This window comes from Zophobas morio, unplaced genomic scaffold (assembly GCF_036711695.1).
Source record: "Zophobas morio isolate AGI-343-1 ecotype UQ-CSIRO unplaced genomic scaffold, CSIRO_AGI_Zmor_V1 ptg000108l, whole genome shotgun sequence".
Lineage (NCBI taxonomy): Eukaryota > Metazoa > Arthropoda > Insecta > Coleoptera > Tenebrionidae > Zophobas > Zophobas morio.
Genome location: NW_026972213.1, coordinates 1,903,828 through 1,931,117, shown reverse-complemented (window position 1 = coordinate 1,931,117; position 27,290 = coordinate 1,903,828). Strand labels below are relative to the sequence as shown.

General features: G+C 33.7%; 1 protein-coding gene and 1 long non-coding RNA gene across 6 annotated transcripts; one reads left to right on the top strand and one right to left on the bottom strand.

Moving 5' to 3' along the window:
• Positions 1 to 24: 24 nt before the first annotated feature.
• LOC135144795 (glutamic acid-rich protein) lies at positions 25 to 27,290 on the bottom strand. 5 transcript variants are annotated; one of them, XM_064076874.1, is made up of 11 exons: positions 26,946 to 27,289; positions 20,007 to 20,336; positions 19,659 to 19,792; positions 15,729 to 15,875; positions 15,525 to 15,672; positions 15,369 to 15,389; positions 12,175 to 12,275; positions 11,370 to 11,561; positions 2,996 to 3,140; positions 497 to 2,157; positions 26 to 447 (listed from the first exon to the last, which is right to left on the bottom strand). In XM_064076874.1, the coding sequence occupies exons 1-11, from the start codon at positions 27,145 to 27,147 to the stop codon at positions 304 to 306; spliced, it is 3,225 nt and encodes a 1,074-aa protein (XP_063932944.1). In that variant the 5' UTR covers positions 27,148 to 27,289; the 3' UTR covers positions 26 to 303. The 5 variants fall into 5 exon arrangements, with proteins under 5 accessions (XP_063932948.1, XP_063932944.1, XP_063932945.1 ...); XM_064076875.1 differs by lacking the exon at positions 12,175 to 12,275 and adding an exon at positions 11,860 to 11,942 and having other exon boundaries at positions 26,946 to 27,288; XM_064076878.1 differs by lacking the exon at positions 20,007 to 20,336 and having other exon boundaries at positions 25 to 447; positions 26,946 to 27,290.
• On the top strand, positions 8,014 to 9,769 carry LOC135144799 (uncharacterized). The gene is made up of 2 exons (XR_010283235.1): positions 8,014 to 8,593; positions 8,650 to 9,769. It is a non-coding gene; the product is annotated as an uncharacterized LOC135144799 (long non-coding RNA).

The following is a 27,290-nucleotide window of genomic DNA, read 5'->3' as shown; positions in this document are numbered from 1 at the left end:
TTTAATTTATTAATAAATACAGAAACAAGTTTTGTGATGCTGGGGTAACAGTAACAAGCATTACAATCTGACAATAAGTTATAACACACGATTACTGATCTATGTAATCAAGTATACTTAGAAAGACTAGAATATAAATAATTTTATGTATGAAATAAATCTATAAAATTTTAACTTAACCTACTCACACAAAACAAACATGATCACGAAGTAATTTTTTCCTTGATTTTAATTGATGTTAAAACTTCTCCACATTGGTTGATATTTGTAGATGAGCAAAACCTTCATCACGTTACATACTATCTAAAGCTCAGGTTCTGATTCTCCAGAAACATGATTAACATCATTACCTTCTTCGTTTACATATTCTTCTTCTTCCACTTCTTCCTCAACTTCAATTATTTCTTCCTCTTCTTCTTCCACTTCTTCGTTGTCTATAAGATCTTCCTAAAAAGTAACCCTTAGAATAACGAATTAAACATATCATAAAACTTACGTCTGAAATCTCATTCTCTGCAGCAGTGGCACCACTAACTGTAGTATACTTGGATTCTTCAACAAGATCCTCACTTCTTTCACCATTAACTCTTGGAGCAGAACTAGATTCAGTTCTAGTCGTATTTCTCTCATTTGGAATTTCTTCTTCACTCTCCTCCTCTTCCTCTACTTCTATTTCTATTTCTTCTTCCTCTTCGTCACCACTTTCTTCTTCATAAACTATTTCTTCTATTTCTTCCACAAGTTCTTCGTCGCTACCTAGCTCTTCATCCTCAGATTCGTTGCTTACTGACACGTTTTCTCCAGTTTTACTAACTTTCGATTCGTCTGTGTCATCATTACGCTGTTTTGGAGCAGCAACAGCTTCAACTTCTACTTTCTCAACTTTTGGTTCAACATCTACTCTCGTGGTGACTTCTCTATTACTACTTAGATTTTCTTCTACTTTGGGTGTTGCTACTTCTGTATTTTCATTACTTGTCTCTATGGCTACTTCTTGAACATCGTCGTTGGTACTACTTACGTTTTCTTCTACTTTAGTTGTGGTAGGTTCTACTTTTTCCTCGAGAGGTCGTGTTTCTATTTCAGGTTGTTTGGGGATATCTAGAATAGGTGACTTTGGAGCTTCTGCAACAACTTCTACATCTTTTTTCAAAACTGGTTTTTCAGCTTCTATTATTTGAGACTCTGCTTGACTACTGGTATCCCCTATTCTTGACGTAATTTCTTCAATTCTTTGAGAAATTTCTTCCACTTTGTTTGAAAGTGCTTGCGTCTCTTCAGCTACTTTCAATTTTTCTGCATCTAGATTTGGTTCCTTTTCTATTTGGTCAACTGTTTTTTTAGTTTCTTCTTTTTCTTGGACTTTCTGTTCTATAATAGGCAAGTCTTTCACTTCTTGAATCAGCTTTTCAATTTCATTACTGATTTCTTGTTTCAAATCGAATTTTGGGGATTTCTCCTTTTCCACTTCAAGTGCGTCACTTTCGATTTGTAAAAACATTACAGAGGTTTCTGGTACATTCTCTGTTTTTGTTTCATTAACATCGTCATTAATTTCGTTCGTTGATTCACTCAAATTTGGTAATATTTCGCTTTCTACTTCTCTTTGTTGGACACTCTCTAGAGCCTCTTGGATTAGGTCATCTACCTCCTTTTCCAAAGATTCAACTTCAAGGGTGTGAGGTACGTCTTCACTTTCTAAGGTAATAGTAGGTGGTTGAAAATCGCTTTGTTCCTTAATTTTTTGTAAAAATTCTTCAATATCCTTTTCTAGAATGGACGACTGTGTACTGTCATCTCCTAAATTAGCTAATAGCTTTTCAGTTTCTTCTTCGATATTGAAACTTGTTTCTTCAGTCTGGAGAGGAAGTGATACGTCTTCTTCTGTAAGGAGGTCGTGTACCAGTTTAATCGTTGATTCCTGAATACTCGTTGGAACAGTTTGTTCTTCAGTCGTGTCTTCTAATTTAACCAAGTTTTTGTTATCACCGTCATCTGTAGGAATTTCTTCTATCACTTCTTGTTCTTGTGGTTCTTCAACGGCTGGTGTTTCTTTGACGGGTTGGATGGTCGATACTTGTGCCTCGAGGTTATTTGTCGTTTCCTTCTCCGCAGTCACATCCTCAGCACCATCAATAGTTTCCTCAACTCCGTTTTCTGTAGAGCAACAGAATTAAAACAAAATGAATTCAAAATATTTTCTAGAATAAATGCTATAACTGTTTTAATTTAAACAAAGTTTAAAAATTAATTTGTATATATTTTAAGACTTAATTTACATTTGGAATGTGCTAGTTAAGGAGGTAAAAACATTCAGTGTTAAAGGGCCAAACATAACAAATGGCAATACAATTCAGACTAGTGTAGAAAGAATCTGAATAATCGAGAACAGATGAACAAATTGCATTGCCGTTAGTGTTAATTTTGTGATCAGTACATACACATCAACGTACCTGATGCTGCAATCAGCTTTAAATTATGTAAATTAATAGCCATCAACTTATTACCTAGTCGGTAATACATATTAGAAAAACTACCGAACTAGTTGCTGAAATACTGAAGAGTTTGCAAATGGCAGCAAGCTGTAGTCAACCCATAACCACTGTCTGGTAGATATTAAGTCATCAAAAATGAGACAAAACAGGTACTCCTTACCCGACGTCCAATGTTAAAAAATAAGCAAAAACACAAAATATCATTTGGTTTATTAACATAATTCAGATACATGCTCGTTACAAAACAAAACCAAAAAATGACTGATACAGTCATTTTAATTATCCTGAAATTTACACCATTTATTCTAGAAATTTAAAAATAAAATCAATTTACAGGAAATAAAATGAAGACAACAGTGCGATTCTACATCTACTAGTGTTTTAAACTACAAGGCACTCAAATTTATCTCATTCACAGGTACACTCATGCCTTCAAGTTTAAACTTAACAATAAAATCGACCTTTTTGAATAACTCCCTGTTAGTTATTTCGGTACTTACCGGAATCTAGGCTTATGACAGACAACGTCATTTTTCCGGAAAGTACAACGGCCGGATCTTCTCCAGTGGCAGGTTCCGGTTCGATGGCTGAATCGGCAACCAAAAGATGGGACTGAGCTGGTAAAGCACCTTCCAAGTAAATTTCCTGAAAAGGATTTTTTTGGAGTTGTTTCATTAAATTGTAACGTTTAAAACGTAACTTTTAAGTTATATTAGTAAATTGCAGCTGCTAGTCAGCAAACAAGAAATCTACTGGAATAATTGAAAGCCTCAAATAATGCTCATTTTAATTTTTAAATTACGTTTTAGAATATACATTAGAATTTGTCTACGAGAATATTGTCACTCTGACTCAACCAAATCTTCTAGGAACATAGAACAATGTATTGTTCATAAATTATGAGACTGATCCAGTGTTAAGTTTTATCCCGCTCATGCCTAGCATCAAGGCTTCTCTCTAGTCACATGAATGTATTATAACAATGGTTCCAACGCTTGTTGGCGAAGCTTATGAAAATTTAAAACAGTTTCTCCATGTGGACGCAAAATACGGCAATAGTTTTACTGTTGTTGTTTTTGTCAGAACAAGAGCCGTATCCTGTCAAGTATAATCAATTAATCATACATTTATTTAAAACGTTCTGAAAATTTGATAAACGTTTGTTTTTTAAACGGTTAAAATAGGTAATTTTAATTTTTAAAATAACGACTTTATTTTCTACACAAATAAGGTCTACCTTAAATCATAAAAGACACAAACAAAAAATATAATCTAAAACCAGGACCGAATGCCAGTTGTGTGAAGAGCGTCCGACCCTTTCGTCATTTCTTTAGCACTAAGAAATGTGTGGTATTTTTTTTAATCAAACAAATAATCCGTACTCAGCAGCAAGGGGTATTAAGCTCCTCCGTCGCTTCACTGCGGGTTATCATAGTCCCCTAAACACTCAGGTAGGATTAAAGTTTCCTTGCTTGATTACAGAAATTGATTACATAGTACATTTTTCAGGTAGAAACTGAGTTATAGTATCATACAATAAAATATTTTAAACTCGGAAAGTATTTTTCTTAATATAAAAGTGAAAAAAAAGTACTCCAGTGCATGGTTTAAAATATTATTTCATAAAGTTGGTTGACAGATTAAGACAATGTATAGAAAATAATGATTGGTATACTTCATATTAACTTTCTATCATGTTTGGAATTTGACTAGATTGTTTCTAATATGATTGTTTCTCTTCCGAAGTTTCTTAGTTTTAAATTGTGTTAAATATGTAAAAACTAAATAAACTCGTATTTCTTTTCAACAAATTTTACAAAAATGTTCTTATGATGCCAAGGACATATAATTCTTTAACATTAAATTGTGTTATTTCTTTTAAAAAAACGAGTATGCTCAATTAATTAACTAGCCTCTCCTTGGCGTTGAGGAACCAAAATCAATAAAGTATCATTTTCTTTTAAAGCAGATGCTTGTTATCAGAAACTGCTAATAGTTGAACTCGTTAGAAGTGTAAACACAAACAATCGAACTTAAGCATGCACTGAAAAATTGGGGTTTCGTTTTTTCCTGTTGGTCATTTGCTTTAAATATAAGTCAGATTGTCTACACTTGTGCGAACCGCGCCCCCTTGGAATTTGTGCATTGGCGGCGCAGGGAGTAGAAGTTATTACAAAACAAAAACCGCATAATTAATTTTATAATTTTTTAAAGAAACGGGATTTATTGGACTATACTTTAAGGACGAGGGAAGTTTTGTGGAAATAACCTTTAACCAATTTTTATTATTCTGTTCAAGTTTTTGGTGTAAACAGATATAACGTTATAGTATACACTGTCCCCAAAATTACTAGGAAATATTGTCAATTATATGAAAAAGAACTAATCAAATTATTAATATAAGGCAATGAAGAAGAAAACGAACGTTAAAAAAGAGCATCAAAAAATTAATTAAATCACTGAAAGCAGATTTCGTCATTTGAACAGACACAAGATAATTTTTATATATTTCATTCCGAGGTTTTGTCTTGTGTTGTTTTCGAATTGTCAATATTCGTCAGTTTATTCGATTTCTCACTAAATCAAGTTGGTAAAAAACGCCACTTCCCATTTAAAATCTAGCCGTGATAAATTTAAATATTCATTTTTATTTAAAAAAAATTGATCGAAGATTACCTCGACAGAACTTACCTCGTCCATAAATACAGCTCGTCAAATCAAGCTCTTTCAAAAAATTAAAAGATTTGATTTTGAGAGTGAAACAGAAACTAAACTAAAGGATGTTTTCTACGAATTGCCGAATAACCGGATCACAATGCCGACGGTCCAGACTTTTTTATTGCTCTGATTTCCGTTTATTGAATAAAACAATACATTTTATTTTCATTTTCGATGTTGTAATTCACATTTGGTTAATCATAACTTGTCTAGATCTAGAGGAGGCTCAGCATCCCCTAGCCTCCCCCTAGCTACGGCCTTGTCTAGGAGTTATGAAATATCGAGAAAATATGAAAGTACCAAATTGTCCGATGGACTCCATTACTATACCTCCTTAAGTTATCCTCGATAAGAAAAACAACTTGAAAGTGTTTATGTTTATACATCGGAAGAATGTCACGTAGAAATTAGTTTGATTTGAATGAGTTCGTCCCCTCAAAACAGAGGATCAAAACTATTAAGTGGTAAGCTACGGTCGACAAAATGTTCTGAATATCATTATTATAATTCTTATTAAATAAAGACGTTTGTATTTTCACATTTTCGGGAAAACGGGGTGATTCGTTCTTAATTTGATCAATAAAAAATATGAATGCAAGGATGAATCACAATAAAATCTCAACATATTTTGGGTAGAATTTATTCAGCAAAATTCTGAGCTGAGATAACACATAAAATTTGGGGGGGGGGGGGATAGAGATTTATTTTGATTAACAATTTACCATGCTTACAATGACTTTAAAACGTCTGCAAGATTTCAAAGCATTCAGTGTTGCAATTCTTGATTTATTCAATAAAATAAATTGACTGATCTATTAATTTTTTGAGTCACTCTGTATAAGCAAATCTAAAAAATATGAATGCAATGATAAATTACAAGTATAGGACTGATCATATTTTGCACATTTTAGATAGGATTTATTCGGCAAAATTTTGAGATGACGTAATCTATTTTTTGGGGCTGATAAACAGATACTTTTGATTAAAAAGTTACCATGCTTACAATAACTTCAAAACGTCTGCAAGATTTCAAAGTAACCAGTTTCGTAATCCTTGATTTAAACTTTAAGCAATAAAATAAATTGACTCACTAATTTTTAAGGCACCCTGTATAAGCAAATCTAAAAAATATTAATGCAGTGATAAATCACAAGTATAGACTCATCATACTTCGAACATTTAAGACGGGATTTGTTCAGCAAAATTTTGAGGTGACGTCATCAATTTTTTAGGGGGGATGGGCAAATACATTTTGATCAAAAATTTACCATACTTATGATAACTTTAAAACATCTCCAAGATTTCAAAGCATTCGATTTTGCAGTTCCTGATTAAATCAATAAAATAAATTAATCGCATTCATTAATTTTTTTGAGTCACCATGTATAACCAAATCCAAAAAATACGAATGGAATGATAGATCACAAATACAGACTCATCATATTTTCTACATTTTAGATAGGATTTATTCGGCAAAATTTTGAGCGGACGTCATCAATTTTTGGCAGGGGATAAGTAAATATATTTTGATTAAAAATTTATCATGCCTTTCATAACTTTAAAACATCTGCAAGATTTCAAAGCATTCGGTTTTGCAGATTCAAAATGAAATTGCAAAATGTTGTTTTATAACTTTGATTTTTTTTTTCCAAAAATCTGGACGTTTCGGGTAAAAACTCAACACGGAGTCATAAACTACTTGTGTAGGACTATGTTATTTTATACAATTTAAAATCCATTTACTATGTACAATTTTGAAGTGACGTCATCACATTATTGGTGGGGATGATTAAACAAATTTTGGTTAGCGTTTTACCATCTGCATGATATTCCTCATATAAATACAAGATTTGACAACAATCGGCCAGTAGTTTCGGAGATGATCTATCTAATAAAAATCCGTGACGCCAGACAGACAGATGGACAGACAGGCAGACAGACGGACAGACAGACAAACAGACAGACAGACGGAAAAGGGACACCTATTTCTTCGTATTTTAGCTCTCTCTCGCATACGCTCGGGAAGTAAAAATATCTGTACGGATGTGGCGATTACTTGTTCAAATTCCATTAATTTACTTTTATCTTATGAAAAGTAAGGTACTTTCTGAATTGAAAACATACTACAACACAATTTCTACCTAATTAAGGTACTGTGTAATCAATTTCTGTAATAAAGCAAGAAAACTTTAGTCCTTGTACATTTTATTCTACTTGAGTGTTTAGGGGATTATGGCAGCCTGCAGAGAGGAGGCAGAGGATCTTAATACCCTTCGCTGCTGAGTACCGACAGTACTTTTACCTAGTACAGATTATCAGATTATTTGTTTGATTAAAAAAAAATACTACACATTTCTTAATACCCCTCGCTGCTGGATACCGACAATACTTTTGCACGCGATAGTACATGCATTATACATGGTCAAAGATAGCCATGAACTTTTGAAAGTTTGCTCACTTACACTTTCAATTCAAAGTTTCAAATTGACGGAAATCTGACAAAACGAAAATTCTAGAAAAGACAAATCTTCAAAAATTCATAGCTGCCTTTGATCTTGTTTTTTATTGTTCTCTCCGCACAAAGCACCAAGAGCACATTTAATCATGCTATCAGGTGTTCACATGAAAAGTCATCAAGTTTTTTGATAGGAAAAAACTGAGTGAAAACGCATATCTTTTACTAATCCGTACTATTGTATATAATTGACATTTGATAGTTGTTGAAAAGTATTCATTTTATTATTCGGAAAAATGAGGTTATTGTAGACAGGGTGCCGCATCCAAGTCTGGATATAGGGAATTAACATGCGAATTGGTTTTTATTTTATAATATCTCCCCAGATCACTTTAAAGCTATTATTGAGTGATGGCTTTGTGGAGGTCGAAGAGGGCTATCGGCCAGTATTTTTTTCAAATTGTTGCATCGCGCTCATTCACTGTAAAAAGGTTTTAAAAATCGTATTTTGAAATTCGCGCCCGATCCGAATTGTCGCGAAGTGTTCCGTCGTACTGTCGAAGTTCGGCGATCGCGTATTTTCATTATCCATGCAAAATTCAAATGTCAAAGTGAAATTAGAAATTATTCTCATCAGAAATAAACGAACAAGTCAAACTGAATTGTTTTATCCAGTGTGATGATTATTGTAGGACAAATTAAACGGAATAAATGCACAAATTGATCCATTCATTCGTCATAGTGCGCGACCCCGTCAAACGAGCCATCTCGAACTACAATCAGACCGTATCCAAAAAGCCCAAGATGAAGACTTCAAGACTTCGAGCAGCTGGTCTTCCTCAAAACCCCATCAAAGCCCATCGGCAGCATTGCGACATTTTCTGGGAGCCCTCAAGCTAGGAATGTACTCGGGCTGCCTCACTCAGTAATCACTGAACGACTCAAATTGAATTATTTTATCCAATATGACGATTATTGTAGGTCAATTTAAACGAAATAAATGCACAAACTGCACAAAATATTTTATTAGGTTATGTTGCTGGTGCTGATCGAGTCTTTATTACTAAAATCTCATTAAAATGCCATGTTCTACTGCGATTAGATGAAAAAGCGAGGGCCCGCTTTTCTTATTGTGTGATGATAAGATTTACCATCAAAATAGCTGGCGCTTTTGAAGAGGACCTTTTAATGAACCATTTAGATAACTACAAATAACAAAACTTAACAATTGTTGATGAATGAAGTAACGAAATATTGTACGAATCTGGAGAAGTATTGCACTATTTTCAAGAATTGCTCAAAAAGACTGCTCTCAGCAGCTGTACAGTAAGTAAGCCAATCTTCAAAACTCCTACGCGTGTTGATCAGCATTTTAGTTGAAATCTGAAGACAATATTGCTGGATTGCTTGTTTCAGCGCTTCTCTGTTTGTATAGCTTGTCTGAATGCAGATGGTCGTGAAGAAATCTCCAAAGAAAAAATTCTCAGGGGTTTATATCCGGCGATTGCACAGGCCAATGGGGCGGTGCAAACTTTCCATTCCAACATTGCGGAAAAATACTGGTTCAAATAAACAACATTTATGCGAACTGTATGGCTGGAGATTTGGTCCTGGATGTAAAAGACCTGCTGCAGATGCCGCACCCTTCGAGTCCCAGGAAGTATTTGCTGAGCTAGCATATTATCCTACTTCTGAGCATTCAATCCGGATTCGATGAAAAAAGGTGCAATGACATGATGTCCTAGAAGCCCCAGTCATACACTGACAATTGCACGCCATTGATAACGAAGGTCATGGACCACGTGAGGGTTGTGTAATGCTCAAATTTGATCGTTCTGACGATTATAACTTCCCTTAAGACCAAATGAACGTCAGTAAAACAAATTTTCCTCAAAAACTCTCCATCAGCCTAGATTCTCTCAAGCGTTCCTTCGTAAAACTCTATATGTGAGAAGTAGTCCCCAGGCTTCAATTTTTTGTCATGATGCTTTTTGAAGTTCTTCTATCTCATCTGTTTAAGACCCCTAGAAAACGTCGTGCCCACCTGATTTTATGTAATTTTTATCACCTTTGAAAATAAATGTAACTTTATTTTGCGAAATATTATTTTTATTTTTGTTGTTGTTAACACAATAAACAAATAAAACAGTAATACAAAAGTTTCTGAATCCCAAAACACATTCGTAATAGAGAAAAATACTTTAAAATGTTGATGAGTCAATGTTCTACATTTCTCTCTCAAAAATTTCCTGTAATGAAGATGCTTCCTGGAGGCAAAAAATCCGTCCCTGCTTAACGAATGTAAAATCAATTGACTTCCAATCTTTAGTGATTCCAAAAAAAAAGGGTGAAATTTATCCAAATTACCTACTAATTAAATTAACTGTTGAAGAACATGCAGGCCCCCGCTTTTTCATCTAATCGCAGTAGAACATAGCATAACCTAATAAAATATTTTGTGCAATTTGTGCATTTATTCCGTTTAATTTGTCCTACAATAATCATCACACTGGATAAAATAATTCAGTTTGACTTGTTCGTTGATTTCTGATGAGAATAATTTCTAATTTCACTTTGACATTTGAATTTTGCATGGATAATGAAAATACGCGATCGCCGAACTTCGACAGTACGACGGAACACTTCGCGACAATTCGGATCGGGCGCGAATTTCAAAATACGATTTTTAAAACCTTTTTACAGTGAATGAGCGCGATGAAACGATTTGAAAAAAATACTGGCCGATAGCCCTCTTCGACCTCCACAAAGCCATCACTCAATAATAGCTTTAAAGTGATTTGGGGAGATATTATAAAATAAAAACCAATTCGCATGTTAATTCCCTATATCCAGACTTGGATGCGGCACCCTGGATATACAATGTTTACAAAAAAACAAGGCCAGGTTGATGACTTTTTCATCTAGTTCTCCCAAAAAAAAAAAAAAAAAAAATGTGGATAAACCATAAAAAGTTCTGTTCAAATTTTAAGAAATACCACGTTGCAGTTTATATTGACAGCGAAATTTGTTCCTACTATGTGTACCAGAACTAATAATTATAAGAGTTAGGCACAGTCGAAGTGATCCAGGAGAACTCGTATAACTGAGGAAAACCGAGAAAAAGTAGTGTGTAATTGTTATTAAGAATTCCCGAAGTTATAGGCCACGACTGCAATAGCGCTGGCGATCGGACGGCAATGAGCATCATTTCCACGATGCCAAAGTCTGGTAATTATATACAAACTAGAAGAGTTTTTGCCCACAACTCCGCTTTAGCAATTAGGATACATCACTTTTCATCTCGTTCACTCCCTTCTCCCCAGTGAACCCGTCTAACTTAAAAACTCACGAGACTCCCACACGAATTTTCATCCCCTATTTTACCCCCTTAGGGACGAAATTTCCAAAAATCCTTTCTTAGTACGTGCTTATAACGCAAAAGGAGCCTACGGTCCAAATTTTATGTTTCTAGCTTCAGTAGTTTAGGCTCTGCGTTGATGAATCAGTCAGGCTGTCAGTCAGGACAAACACTTTTATTATATTATTAAGATATAGGACACTTAAACTTCGCAGCATGTTTAATTTCGACGTAAATTGCAATGTTGACGAATCTTTAATGTGAAGATGTGTAGTAGCAGTTATTATAAGCACGAAAACCGTTCAAAAAAATCTGCGATTGGTCTTAAGTAACATCATCTTACCTGCGGTGGTGGAACAGGTTCAGCGGGTGGAGGCGGCGGCGACGTGGGCAAAACGGGCGATTCAGGTCTTGACCATTTCTTGCCACCTTCACAGCTGGCAGTCGTTTCCATCCCTAAAACTTTGACGGTCGGTTGTTCTTCGTCTTGAGGCTTAACCGCATCCCCATTTGATAAAGTGCCATTGACCAAATCCTACAACATTATTTATTGACCACACTGTTCGCCAAATCGTACCGCTACTAAAAAACTTGACAACATAAAACATGAAGCAGCTACAATCTTACTTATTCCATCCAAGAATAAAAATAAACTCCGAGATTCGTACACCATAAAATCCATAGTAATTAGGAGCAAAAACAAAACTGTAAATCCAAAAACTACCATGTAAAAATGAAAACTGCGTCTAAGCATAAGCATGGCACGGGGGGTCAGTCGGCAAACGTTTCATTCCTTGTTAAGGGGTACATGGCTATATTGGTAACACTGTTACCTGAGAGGCTACCTCGCTACTTTTGCGGCGAGCTTCAATCTCTTGATCGACTTCGTCCAATAATGCTGACATGGCATTAACAACTGCGGAGAAAGAGCTGTCATTTCGGCACAATTTTGTCTAAGAAAATAATCAACAGTGTGACATTTAACAGGTCTTCACAACACCAACAAACCTGTTGAGACAAGCAACCAACCGACAGTATACCGAATAAAACTGGGTCCTGAGGAGACGTGTGTGTAGGGTGTGCTCAGAAAGGGTCATGCATAAGCTAAAGCCAAGCTGCTAGTGCGGATCAGGAGGGACAGGTCGCACCTGAGCTTTGAGAGGCACTTTAGACATTTGTTCAACGATGCGTTCCATAGCCAACTCTGTTTCACGCAGACGATGTCGGAGTTGATCCAGCTCTGCGTCTCCTGTTGACACAACAACCAACCCATTCTAAATAAAACCCCAGATTCCCTCCTGTACTACACTAGACAGTGACTTCTAATTGCCGAGTACATTTCCTCCAAGGGATAATGGTGCAACAACAACAACAAAAAAACTACGAACGAATGATGAAAAATTTACTTTGGAACTACACTAGTAGCGTCTCTGGGGTATTGTCGGTACAGCAGTAGCGAATTGAGTCAACAATATTATAACTATATTGACTCTGAAAATAATTCATGTCCCGAAAATCGACGAAGAGTAATGTGACTGAACTAGGTCAAAGCACCTATTTAAAGAAATCGATTTTATTATTACAGAAAAATACAACTTTAGAAAACAAGGATTTGCTTTGTGTGGTCTCTGCATCCCGATGTTTAAAATCAATTGAAGGTTTGAACCGCGGCCAAATGACTACTAACATTCACTGCAATGTTCACACGACTTTTAGAGGTACGAAATATTTTTAATGCTTGACATGTTAACATGTGCCATAATAAAATTTGCAAAAATGTGACAGATCCGAAATACATACACCGAATTATAAAATTTGATTCTACGAATTTTATTTTTCTAACCCCTGTAAGTAAAAATAAAAATTGGTATGGATTATTAAACTACAGGTAAAGAAGCATGCCATGCATTGTTTTCAGTGAGTTTTTCTTATAAAAATTTTGTAATGACGTCATCACCTTTTTCGTGTATACAAATACATATATATTAATTTAGATAAATTGCTCCATTTATTAATTTTTTAGACATCCTGTACATTCAGATTGAGAAATAAAATATTTATCATATTTATGGTGGAATTTATTTAGCGAAATTTTTAGATGACGTCATCAAATTTTTGGAGAGCACAAACAGATAAATTGTAATTAACGATTTACCACGTTCCAAAGCGGCCATACAAATTTTCTTAGCGTTTTGCCATTTATACAATATTCCTAAAATGTACATTAAATTTATTACAATGCTTCACTAGCTTACGGTTAGGAACGAAAAAATATATATTTTTTTGCCTTTTCTATAGACTGAGATATTGCAATACCTTTGACGTGCTGTTGAGTATTAAAGTCTCTTCTGCATTAAAAATAAAAATATAATACAGTGTTTTGTCAACTGAAATATTTTTAAATCATTCTGGTGTTAATTATTATTTATAGTGATGTAACGCTTACCCAATAATAATAAAAAAATAAATCCGACGTCATTTCCGGGAAAACAATTTTTATATCTTTTAAATAAAACAAAACATTTTATCTTTCAACAGTTTACCCATATATGAAAATGAATAAAATCTGATATCTGCTTAACAAAATCACCAAGACACAACAAGCGGTAGATTTACGGAAATGAGCGCTAAGTACTTTTTTATATTCTAGGAACTATCAGCTATTGAGAAACCATGAAATTGATCAGTCATCAAACGCTAAGTAAGCCATAAATGTCAGACAATCTTTTGGGTAAGTTTTTGTTGAATCACTGGTTAAAGTGTAACGCAAATAAAGTTTTATATCCCCAACGTGGTTTAAAATGTTATTAGAATTTGGGCTAATTTCGTATATACTGGTTTTCTACGCTTAATAAAAGTAATTTACAAACATTCTCAATTTTATTATTAATAAACCGTGTAAGTATGTAAACTGTTTCGTCTAGACTCAATGATACATTATTTATTTCAAACCAACACTCGAGTAAGAAACAAATTATAAAATTGGGAAACTACAACCCCAGAAAAATTGTTATTTAACTTTTTTTGTTATTTGTTATTTTTGTAGGCCATTAGACTTTTTTCTATTATTTATTAGAAATACGATGCAGTATATTTTCTAATCAATAAAAACGTCTTCAAGTTGGGTCAGGTTAAGTCACTATAGCTACAGTCATTTTTTATGTACCAGTTTTAAAAACGTAAAAGACTCAGTAAGTACTTAGAAAACGTAAACCATAGAATTGCATTAAAATTTATTCAGACTGAAGATCTAAACCCCCACTAGCCTTAAATATAAATAAGTTAGGACGTCATTTCCGTTTAATTTGACTGATGGCATACGTATTTATATACTTATTTACTTATATTACCGCAATTTTAGGTTTATATTAATTTCAATGATATTTTGTGGCAACAAAAACTGCCCTAAGAACAAATTTCAAAAGGGTCGAAACACACAAACTCATAAAACTTAGCTTCTTAGTTTTGTTAAGTTTCAATGGAATATTTAAGTCTGCCCTGAGTCCATACTTGAATGGTATCAAGTACACATGGAAATTTATTTTTGCGGTTGGCTACTGTGCAATATTTGAAGTTAATTACGTAACGAAATGACCAATTTGCGCACGAAGTCTGTATGCAGGTAAATGCGCTTTACTGCACCCTGCGTAATCGCCTTTAACTAATCGGATTATTTATGCACTGCAAAAATTTCAAGTCTTGCGTTAGCTCGGTTATAAATACATTTTACGGTATTTATAGCATTAATATACAGCACAAGTTAAAAAAGAGCGAATGGGCAGAAGTCTAGCAGAAAATATCTGAATCAAAATATTTGTTACATCAAGGACGTCATATATACGTGTTTGCAAAAATATTTGAATACAAAGTAAAGTAACGATCCACTATTTTTACTTGTCGAACCCGAATAACGACCAATGTTTGCCAAAACTGTACAAACAAATACCTCAAGTACTGACGTTCACATTCGGTAATTGTACACAGAATCGGTGAAAGGAAATGTACTCTGATTAAATGATCTCGAAAATGATATTGACCTACGCAATAAAAAATAGGTGTTTACATATATTCGCCAAATTCCTATATTTAATTTCAATGGTACATGAATTACACTTTAACTTCTAACGAAACATTTTTCTACGACTAATGGGTATAAAGTTAAAAAAAGGAAAGTTCCAACTAATAAGAAGTCTAAAAATAATTAAATGAAAATGTCAAATTTGTTTGATTTTAAGCTGCGAATCTCTATCAGAAATGAAATGAAAGAGATGAAGAGGTAATAGAAGTGAATTACAGCAAGGATGGTGGTAAAAATTAGTGGAGTTAACTAGGCAGCACTTACTTGCATCACGTTCTACCCATCCTATCGTGTCAGTAGCATAAACACAAATAATACGATAAAGATAATTTTTTCAATAAATATAAACGCTTATATTACATCGAATTACCCGCTTCCAATATGTCTATCAATTAATTAAACTACTAAAAATAGACTTACCCAATTTACTTGCAATATTTTCTCTAGTGAGCCTCGGCCCTAATCGACTCGATTCAGATTCAAAAACTTCCTTTCGGAAGTGAGGATCTGGATCCACTTGAGGGTACAACGTGCCCCCGACGTTGTCTGGTTGCTTCTTGAAAAGTATCTAGAAATTTTTGCAATGAAACCCCTTTTGTTGACATAATACACATCCAAAATTACTTTCATTAGAGTGTAGGTGAAAAATATCACAATTCCTATGGTGTAAATAGGCATTATGACACTCATGCTGCTAGTTCCTTGTTTGGAAGGAGGGACCACGTGGCCTGCGCCACCTATAGTCGGCCTCATCCCTGGTATGGGACCGGGCTGAAATTTAAATATTACAAAATTAAGAATGAGTTGTACAGTCGTCCAAAATTTTTACTGCTGTATAATCCAAATAAACATCGGTCATTTTATTCGATCGTTTTCCAGTCAACCTAGTGTGAAAAATCCGTCTCAAAAATGTTTTAAACAAAAGCACGATACATCCCTGATTTTCTTCGTCACAAGGTGTATGAAATATCGAAATAATTAAAATATACACTGGAGGTGGGTATCTTATCAGAGTGACTGTATTTTGACGACAAATTATAAAATTATTATTATTATTATAAACAAACAACTTGTGATTGGCGATTTACTATTAGTAACTTAAAAAAATTTGGAATGTTTCAGGGTAGTTGGTTTTGTATTTTCTAAGATATTTTTTCAAATATTCTTGTATATTCTTTTTTCTGAAAAACTCGGTATCTTTAAGCAAAAAGTAAAGGCAGATTAATAAACTACAAATACCGGATTATGTTATTTTATAAAATTTAAATAAAATGTAGCAGCTGAAAATGAACTTCTTTTTAGTTTAAAAAATATCAAATGGCATAGGATACCTATTTTGTTCAACAATTCAACAATTTGTTTAATAAATAGTCTAACTGTTCAATATGTCGGATCTTAATAAGTGTCTTCCATTTTTTATATGACGTCATTATGGTTTGGGAGTAGTGCGCATGTGCGTATTTTGTGAAACTGAATCTGGTTGTTGCAATCTTTTATTTTATTTTCGTACATTTTCGCTTAATGTACTGTTGCAACAAAGAGTTACTAAATATACACAGTTTAGCCATAAATTTATTAAACAGTCATCAATAAAACCTATATTTATCGTGTTCGTGAAAATATACCACAAACAAGCTGACCATAACCCGGTTCCCCAAATCCCACCCTAAAATCGTAAAAAGCAGCAAGAAACTAAAATAAAGTTAAACATATGACTTATTGCCGACTGGGTGAGAAATCTAAAAATATCCCAATGAAATAAAGTCCATAATAAAGTGATGAGTATAGAGCTCGAACGGGTACCTTCCGAACCAAAATAGACCAGTCACAAGACGTCACGTAGCTCTTATTTGAAACGCTAGTGCGGAAGGTCTGGAATTATATTAGTCTGATAGAACTTAGTTGAAACAAATTGGCAAGATATTAATTTAATTACGTAAAGCGTAGCTCGAACTATTTTTAGTATTTCATTGATTTCTTTTACTGAGTGGGTGATAAATAAGTCTTCCTTCCACAATTCCAGAAAATCATCAGAACAACGGTTATGTCTATCTTTGAAGGATTTCTTCAAAAGAATGAAAGGCGACGAAAATAATTTCTTTGGCTCAAAACCAACATAATTGTCTCACTCTGAAAATAAATTCGCAGATTGCATAGGATTTTGAGAATTGATTCGCGCTAAAAAATAAGCTAAACACCGTGTCATAATAATTTTTGATGTACGGCTACAACATGTTTTCTGAGAATGAGATTTTTTGGTTTAGGTTGAGAATTGTTTATCGTGTTTTGTAGCAACTTTATAGTGTTTTTCAAAATCAACTCGTTATTTTCTGATCTAATGAAATTTTGTATATGCAAGCTAAACGCAATATGCTTGATTTTGACGTTGTATAAGATATAATTTAAAATTATAAATGAATTTATTTAAATATGTTGCAAACTCTTACTTAACATTGAGTAACATTTCAGGGTGAATCACAACATCTACGAAAAAAATCCAGTGGGGTGAGGTCCGTAGTCGTGCTTGAATACGCCAACTTGGATCATCTAGAAAGGCTTTTACATCTCGACAATAATTCAGCAGAATACTGACTTAATGAAAAAAATACAAGCCAGGGAAGTTCATTTTCATGTATTCATTTCCACACCTCTGTAATTACTGGATCGATCACAATTTGAAGAAGCTCCATCAGAGCAGACCCGTTAAATTTTCTTCAATAAATAATACCCTAATTACGTCGTTCCCGAGCATTCCTTTCTACGCATTGTTTTTTGTCTCGAAGAACTGAATTTGCCCGTTTATAAAGGCATGCGAGTTTACGTAGGTACAATTCTTGAAATTACGTGCACCTTTCCATGAAAAAAAAAAACTTTATTATTAAAACGTCACACCTCGTTTAACATTTTTAATTAATGCCAATTGTTGCTTTAAGTTATGCCGGGAAGAGGGCGACGACGACTTTTGAGGAGCAGCGTAAAGCGGTACAACACTTTTTCCAAATAAAGCGTCACTTATTAAAATAATCTATTCAGTATCGACAAATCCCATTTAATTTTTTTATTTGATATGTATTGTGGGATGTTATTGAGTTTATTCAACTCAAATTTTATTTGCAGTGCTTTAAAAAAAATCGTAAACAGATCATAGATGTCAGGCAGATAGACGGAAATGGGAGATCTATTTTGTCATATTCGTGAAACGTCGAGGAAATATGAAAGTAGTTAGTGACACAGCACTTTATTTAATCATTGATGATATACAGGAAGTTTAGTAAACATGCGACAAAAATGTAGGTAAGATTTTTTTTGTCCTTGAATAATGTTCGAAAAAATGTTGTTTTCTTGGAAACACCATTGGAAAATTAAGATTTGATGATTTGAAGGATGCAATGCACTAAGAAACATAGTATTTTTGAAAAAGTTCTGCAGTCAATGACGAGAATGCATTCAAGTCATTTTCAGTAGTTTTTGTAGCGCTCTGTATATTCTAAAACCGTATTTCCGAAAATCTAACGATAAACAAATCTTAAAATAACCCAAGGAATAATTCCCTGAATTTTTTACGCATGTTTAATAAACGCCTGCATAATATAACAGATATAGCAAATTTATACAACGTTTTTTCACGTTACGTACTGACCTTAAAACCCATCTACTGTTACGAGCGTAACAATGTTGAAATTGCGTCGTTTTTTATCTTTCTTTTTCAAATTTGTTTTAATATCCCTTGCATGTTTTCACCATCTGTCTCAATCGCTTCTCGTACTTCTTCATTCCATTTAAATTTGTTCAGTGTTCTTTTATAGAACCTTTTGTAGACACTTCACGTTTTGTTCTGATGTAGTTCTTCATGCTCTTGTATAGACGTCATTTCTATAGAAATTATCAATGCCATTTCTGTCAACTAGGTATATAACAATAATAAATGCGTTTCCAGATCTCGGTTCTTAAATTTCAAGCTTAAAACGATAACTTTATTAGTAGTATACTATTTATAAGTTCCGGATTTATTAAACAGGCATTAAAGATCCTATACATAGACATTATTTAAAATTTATTTTTATTTGGATTTTACAGTTGTAACGAGTATGTGTGATCAGTAACATTTATCTTAGTAATATACATAACTATATCTGTCTCATTACGCTTTTAGATACACAATGATGTAACCTCCAACATGTTTATGTATCCATCTTAACAAGCAACACAAGATGTATAAACGCTAAACACAAAGTTGCTTTTAGCTTTTACATCACCAAGGAATTCATTTTCTTAAGAAACATTAAAAACGTATCATAAAAATTAATTGTATTTCCCTTCGATTTTAAATTGAAAAAACACAACATTCTATGTATTAACTCTGGTTGTCACAAAAGGGAAGTTGATAATGTTAAAAATTGTAGACCGATTTCTCTATTATGTAGTTTCAACAATATTCCAAGCTCTTCTATACAAATAAATCTATGGATCTATTAAACATATGTTCTCGTTGAAAGAAGATAGAGAATTCTGTAACTACACGTAAGGTTTATATAAGTAAATAAATGAACTTACTCTTCCTTCAACCACCCTTGGTGGCGGCCGCGCCGGTGATGCTACCTGTGGCTGTGGTATGGCTCTACCCCTTTCTCTGAACGCTGGATGAACCAATTCAGATCTTAAATGCATCGGCCTCTCCTGCCTGATGTCTGAAAATCGAAAAATTCCGTCACAAAATATTCAACAAGTTTATTTCTAGAAACACCTTCGCTAATCAATACTTGTTAATGTGTGCAGTAACTAATACCTACGGAACAACACGTGTCGAAATTGTGTTAAGGTGTTTTATTGATTAGAAGAATGGTAAAATAAAATTAGCTTGTTATGCGTCAACTTGAATCAATAGCGCACACCATGTCTTACTCGAAGCACCGGAAGCTGCTTTGACCGTAACTCTATGAGGAACTCCAAGTCTCCAAGGAGCGAGTCCGTAGTTGTATTTCAAGCAAAGAGAGCCATTCAAAGATCGAATTTCGTCTAAGATCTGTTTAACAGTTTGGCCTAATCTAACTTGTTCTTGCAAAACCACTGAAATGTCGATGCCGCAAGTATCGAGGACCTCCTGACGACACCTCTGCACTATTTCCTTTCCTGACAAGGGCTTATCTTCGGTGGAATTAATAATGGTTCCGCATAATTCAGTCATGATTTTAATAGTGTTAACGTCAGTTTCGGAGATTACATCACAGCATCCTGAGTGTAGAGAGAGAACAGATTACAAAGATAAGTATAAGAGGGTTAAATATATCTAGAACATTTTAGAAATTTGTTGTTTGGGCGTTATTGTCTGACTAGGCAACGAAAGTAGGTAAACAGATAAAAGTAACTAAAAATAATAATCAGTCGTCTTAAAATACACATTTGTAAATTACTTCCGGACAAGTTAAATGTGTTCTTACTTGTTTTTTCTTATATAGTGTTTAGGTAAAGAAAAAAGAATAAATGCTAAAGTAAAAAAAGTATTTATTACTACAGACAAGACAAAATCAAGAGGTTAGAAAAACTGAAAAAATTATCATGGTAAAAAAATTTCATATCAAAGATCGCCTCGTGACAAACGCTTGAAACAAAAATACCAGATTAGCTTCATATTTGTTAGTTTTGCAAATTATGGTACAAATAAAAGATTGACAACTTTAAATTTGAAGAATATCGTGACCGTCTAGTCACATATTTCTATAGAAACAAGTTTTTGCGTTTATCTTTACCAAGAGAAAAGTCAGGAATAGTCGGAAATCTTCGATACTAGAGTATGGATTTTAGGTTTTAAGAATTATTTTTGCCGTATTGGCAAGTATTTAAGTATGCTTTGTTTGCAAATACTCAAAAACATTGTTTTGTTTTTCTCTACGAATCGTTTACCTGACCTGCTAGAATTATTATACATGGTTCGCCCCCACAAAGAGAGAATTAACCCAGTAGAGAGTTAAAATCTACAACGAGTTTAGCACAAAATTTGTTAAGAAACCAGGTAACCATAATACACATAAGCTCTTTATCATTTTAAGGGTGAGCTAAAACATATTCCAGCATAGGGAAATACATATGAACTTCTGCCCAAGTTTTTGCCTAAAGTATACGTCCGACTGTAAGAAACTTCACACCGTTGAAATGAGCGTAAAAAATCCTACTGAGACTGATTTCTGTTTTTTTAAATTTTGTTGTCAAAAAAAAGCTGTAACGCGTTAAAATTAAAATTAAATTTTCAAAAAGGTACATTAATCGAAATTGTATTAAAAAGTCCATTGCGCTTTACAGACATAAAATATCTTAATAAACAATTGAGTAAATAGGGGCAGAATATTTAAAATTTGTGGTCAAACAAACTTTAGCCATTTTTCTGGTGCAAATTGTAATAGTTGTTAAAGTATAATCCATTACTTTTTAAAAGTAATGGTTCCAATCACTGATAGTTCCAAGTGAAACAACGTAATTAAATTGTTTGCGAGATTCCACTCCTGAAGTAATTTACTTAATTAATTAAATAATTAACATAACTAGTCTCCGTAATACTAAATTGAGCTGTGTATTTCAAATAAAAGTGTGCATGCTTTTATGGCAAAAAATAAATCAATATCAGCTTTATTTTTTCACTAAGCTCTTTTGTTACATTTTTGTATTCTCTTTATTTTTATAGTAAATTTATTTACGATTATTATTACTAATAATTTTTGTCGTTTACAATGTCCCCCAGGCATGAGATTATTGCTTTTGGGATTTTTTTGGTTCAAGATCAGAATGAATTTGATAAACTTTATGTAATTTTTGGTAATTCAATCACCAATCGCTGAAATAATTTGTGATGAAACAGGTAAAACTAACATCAGTACTTAATGAATTCTACCGAAAGAGAAACAAAAAACGCGATCAAAAGCAGCCATGGATTTTTGAAAGTTTATCTTTGATCGTTGCATTTTCAACTCAAACTTTCAAATTGACGCTAATCTGACAAGACGAAAATTCTATCAAAGACAAATCTTAAAAAATCCATGGCTGTGTTTGATCGTGTTTTTATTGTTTTTCTGGTAATAAAACATAGAAAATGCACTGAAAAACCCGAGGAAAAACTACTTGCTTCCAATTCCATTAACCGGGTGTCTCAGTTCATCCCTTTGTTGTAACATCTTAGTTACTTGAAATGACAAGTTTGAAATTTAGAGCGGTTAATTAAGACACAGAAATCTATAAAATACATATACCATCGGCATTATAACGTCTGTGTTTTTTTCGACAATAACTTCAACTTTTTTCTTTTCAACAGCGTTAAACTGATTTTTTCGGTAATGCAATACTTGACACATAATTCATTTGATTTATTGTTTCACCAAATTTTTGAATGACAGTATACCTGTTCACCGGTTCTGTTCTAATGTCTCAGATACAGTATAACCTCTATAATCCGAACCCACGATTATCCGAACATCCAGTAATCCGAACAGAGCCTAGTTGAAGTCGATGCCTCTTTAATCCGAACAAAAACTCTGCAATCCGAACTGAACTTGAAAACATGCACCTACTTGCAAAAATTACGCAAGATCTTCTTTCTGCACGTATTATGTTGAATTTTTTGAAATTTTTAAAAGTTGCGATATTTCAATGCGCTGAATTAATTAACTAATTCTGGAAAAAAGGTTGAAGTTATCGAAGAAATAAGGCCGGAAGTGAATTCTGCGGCCCGAAATCTACAAGAAAAAGTATTTAGTTAAATTTCGAAAATCGTCAAAAATGGGTCGAAATTTGTGTGAGGAATACATAGTGGAAAATTTCATTTTTGAAAAAATTCTGGGATATATATCCCGACGTGCTGATTGCAGAAATATAGCGAGTTTATGGTCACGGGGCAACATTTTCGATCGGTACGAAATAAGAATTTTTGAAAATTTCTAAAAATTTCGATATTTCAACGGTCGATTCCGGAAAAACGGTTGCAGTTTTCAAAGAAACGAGGCCCGAAATGAGTTCTCGAGCTCGAAATCTACAAGAAAATGTATGTAGTAAAGTTTCGAAAATGTCAAAAATTGGCCGAAATTTGAAGAAAAAATTTCACTTTTAAAAAATTGTCTAAAAATTGTGAAAAAAATGAGGCACGTAGATCTCGACATGCTAATTCCAAAAATATAGTATGTTGACGGTCACGGAGCAACATTTTCGAAAGAATCGATGTGACATGCGAATTTTTTAAAATTCCTAAAAATTTCGATATTTCAACTGTCGATTTTGGAAAAACGATTGCAGTTTTCAAAGAAACGAGGCCCGAAGTGAGTTCTCGGACTTGAAATCTACAAGAAAATGTATTTAGTTAAGTTTCGAAAATGTCAAAAACTGGCCGAAATTTGAAGAAGGGGGGACCATTGAAAAAATTTCACTTTAAAAAAGTTGTCTAAAAATTGCGAAAAAATTCAGGGACGTGAATATGGCAGATGACGTACTCTTCTAAGAAAATAAAGGGTGGGTGGGCGGAGTTAGTACCGTTTCTTAGAAGAGTCATTTGTCAAAATTAGTCTTATTTTGGCAAATACTAGCCTGGCCAATCCGCCTTTTATTTTCTTAGAGGGTAGGTTATTTGGCAAGTACTGCTATGTGTAAAATTTCATTTCTGAAAAAGTTGTCTAAAAATTCTGAAAGAATTCAGAGATATATACCTACATCCCGACGTGCTGATTCCAAAAATATAGCATGTTTATGGTAACGGGGCAATATTTTCGGAAAATTCGGTGTGAAATTCGAATTTTTTGAAATTTTTAAAAATTGCGATATTTCAGTGGACGATTCTGGAAAAACGGTTTAAGTTATCGGAGAAGTGCAGCCAGAAGTGACTTCTGCAGCCCAAAATCTACATGGAAGAATGTAGTTAAATTTCGAAAATCGTCGACAATGGGTTGAAATTTGCATAAGGGAGATACATAATGGGAAATTTCATTTTTGAAAAAGTCATCTAAAAATTCTGAAAAAATTCAGGGATATAGACATGTTGATTCCAAAAATATAGCATGTTTATGGTCACGGAGTAATATTTTTTTCGAATAAAAAATTAATGTTTATTTCTTGAAGTTTGTTTTCAGCAGTGAATGAAGTTGTTATTCAATTCCCCTTCAGATTTTTGGGAAATTCACTGATCCGAACAAATCGCTAATCCGAACACACCTTTTCCCCGATTAATTCGGATTATCGAGGTTCTACTGTATTTAGAAAGATGTTAAAAATTTAAAACAATTGAATAAAATATCTGTAAACGATCACATCGTTGGTATTATATCTAGCTGATTTCGCAGCACACGACATCTTTTTTTTATTTCAAATGACAAAGGGTGTATTTTTCAAGTGTTGTACGTTTTATTTATCACAATACTTTGTAAATTTAAGGAAACATTAACCAAATGTTATACTTCATACTCCACTTTACTTTAATTTTTCCAAACTATTAGCTGCCAAATTTATACAGTTATTAATTTTAGATAGAAATATCTTGCCAAAGTTTATTCGAACTCTTAACAAAACACTAGGTGCAACTATTTATTGAAAAATATATTTATACTTTTGGAAATTTCTTTCTACCCTATAAAATTTTATTGGCAATAACGAAACGGGCAGTAGTACAATAGCAAGAGATATTTACAACTTGAAGTTGTCGCGTGCCGGTAATCCCCAGATGTAAGAAAGTAGAATAATCCAGGTCCGGACAGGGCCCATCGTTACTCACGAGCGAAAATGAGCATTATTTTATGAGTACAACTACCTGCTAAACGGTCTCCGACAAATTCCTCGTTATTGTCGATAAAATTTTATAGGGTAGAATGAAATTTCCGGGACTATAGATGATTACGTGGTAAAAACCTAGCGCGAAAGCCTTCGCCTCTTATAACCACTACTAATTCAGTGTAAATAACTATAGCCATTTTATCTTTTTTTGGTGTATTTTAAGATAATGATAAATATGGTAAATCACTGACCAAAATTTAGCAATTCATTCCTCCAAAAAATTGATGACGTCATCTCGAAATATTGTTTTTGTGAACACACGCCAACCCCACACAAATTTCGCCCACTCTAACTAATAAGACAGAAGATGATTTTACGATGTTGTCATAATTGCGAAGGTTGGAGTTGTCAGAGCTATTTTTATGACAACCTTTTCGTTGACAGCAGTTTACTGCTAGTTCTGTTCAAGAAAAAAGACTCATGGATACAGGGCGGACAGGATCAATTTGACGTATCTGTCTTATCACTACAATAAATATTTCTGTTGTCTTCTTTCTCCGTTCGTTATGATTATGATGGATTTGAAATGTTTCTCTCACTCTGCTTGGTTGACTGCCAGCTGCAATGCTTCATTGCAAACTGAATCGTAAGTACAATCATCATCAAAAGCTGCCCTTGTTGAGTCTGTATTGTTGCCAACTTTACCGTCAAAAGAACAAAAAGACTATGTTTTCATCAACTCTACACAAAAGTAGCCTTATTAGTGAAAGTTTCTTTGACCAGAGTGGTGATTGTTCTTCCAAAGCGCAACGTTAAAAATCTTTCAGCAAAAGTAACAGTACTCAATATTCGCTTCTGGCCTTATGCCATTTCCTGAAATTCTAAAAACCGAATCACTCCAGTTCAATCGTGGTGGTATAATAATAAAATAACTAGACAACAAAGATCAAGCAAACAGTTTTTTTTTTCGTATTTTAACCTGTTCTTTGTTTCGATGTGATTGGTTAAATTGTTAGGAGTTATAAGAACATCAAGTAAAAGTCCGATCTAAAAAATTGATCAATTGAAATCATTGTTATTAAAATAAAGTAGCAGACAAAATTTATGACAAAGTGGTTTAATGTATTAGATTTTAAGAAATCTGCTCACTACAAATTACATATCCTGAGGAATACACACAGATGCTTTAAATTTAGCAAACATTTTTCAGATGAGATTTTTCGGAACTTCTAGTCAACAATGAAGTTGGCACTAAAAAATTTGTAAAATCTAAATTCCATGTTTTCGTGTGAACTTAAATTCAACCTCGTAAGTATTTATTATTATTTTTTTTTATCAAATCAAAATTAATTTAGGAATAATAACATATGGCAGCAATTTCCAAGACTTTTATGCTATTATAACTATATATGTGTATAGCCCGATAAGATCCTTAAACGGGTATTTAATGTACTATGCTGAAATGTGCTTTAAATTTTTGAAATTATTAACACCGGTTATCTGAAAAAAATATGATACAATTTATTTTACTGATTACTTCAAAATCGCCTTATACAATATTCTGGAAATTCTGGGAAGACAGTAACAGTGTGATTAGTGTTAAATTTTGCATATCAGAATGTATTCATCCCCTTTAAAAGGATGATGACGTCATTTCAAAAAAGTCTTAGCTAAATCTTCACTGAAAACCTGCTATGAGATATTATTTATGTTGTTCATACCTGTGGAGGTATTTCAAAAATGTTGTTAAATTACATTACCACCTACCCACACTAGCTAATAAATTTTACAAAAATTTACAAAATTGTTCAATAACTATTATTTATTGTACTTGGCTTGAATAAAAAAAGTGCTTGAAGTAGCTACTAAAGTTACTTTGATCTCCTCTTTCAACTTCTCTTGGGTATTTTAAAATTCACAAGCATGTACATACTTGAACCCATTGTTATTTAAATGTATTTCAGCAATGTCTTTGACTGTCAGCTAGTGGCTTCTCAATGATTATAATCCTCGAAAGTCTTCGTTGCCTAATCTCCGAAAAGCGACCTTTAAGCCCGAATCTAAAACGTCCTAGACCCAGTTAGGTTAGGTCCTGAAGCTCACCTGTCGTCTTGTCAATGGGGCTGGGTTTGATGTGCTGGTTGGCGGAGCCCACCAACATGGGGTAGAACACTTTGGGCCACAGCACCGCGAAACACCCCACGACGATCACGAGAACTAGCATTGTCTTTCGGGGGCTCAAGTCGTTTTCCATCTTGGGGCATTGGTAGCCCACCGTACTCGCACTTCGCAGCCGTTCGGTCATTGCGCGTTCATCTTCTTAGCACTACTGTGAAAATTTAACTTTTTAACGAAATGTTGGCACAGAACTCGGTGCGAAATACAGAAATACACCGATGACGGAAGCTCGGTGCGGGGATGGGTTCGACCGGATTAATCAAAACAAAG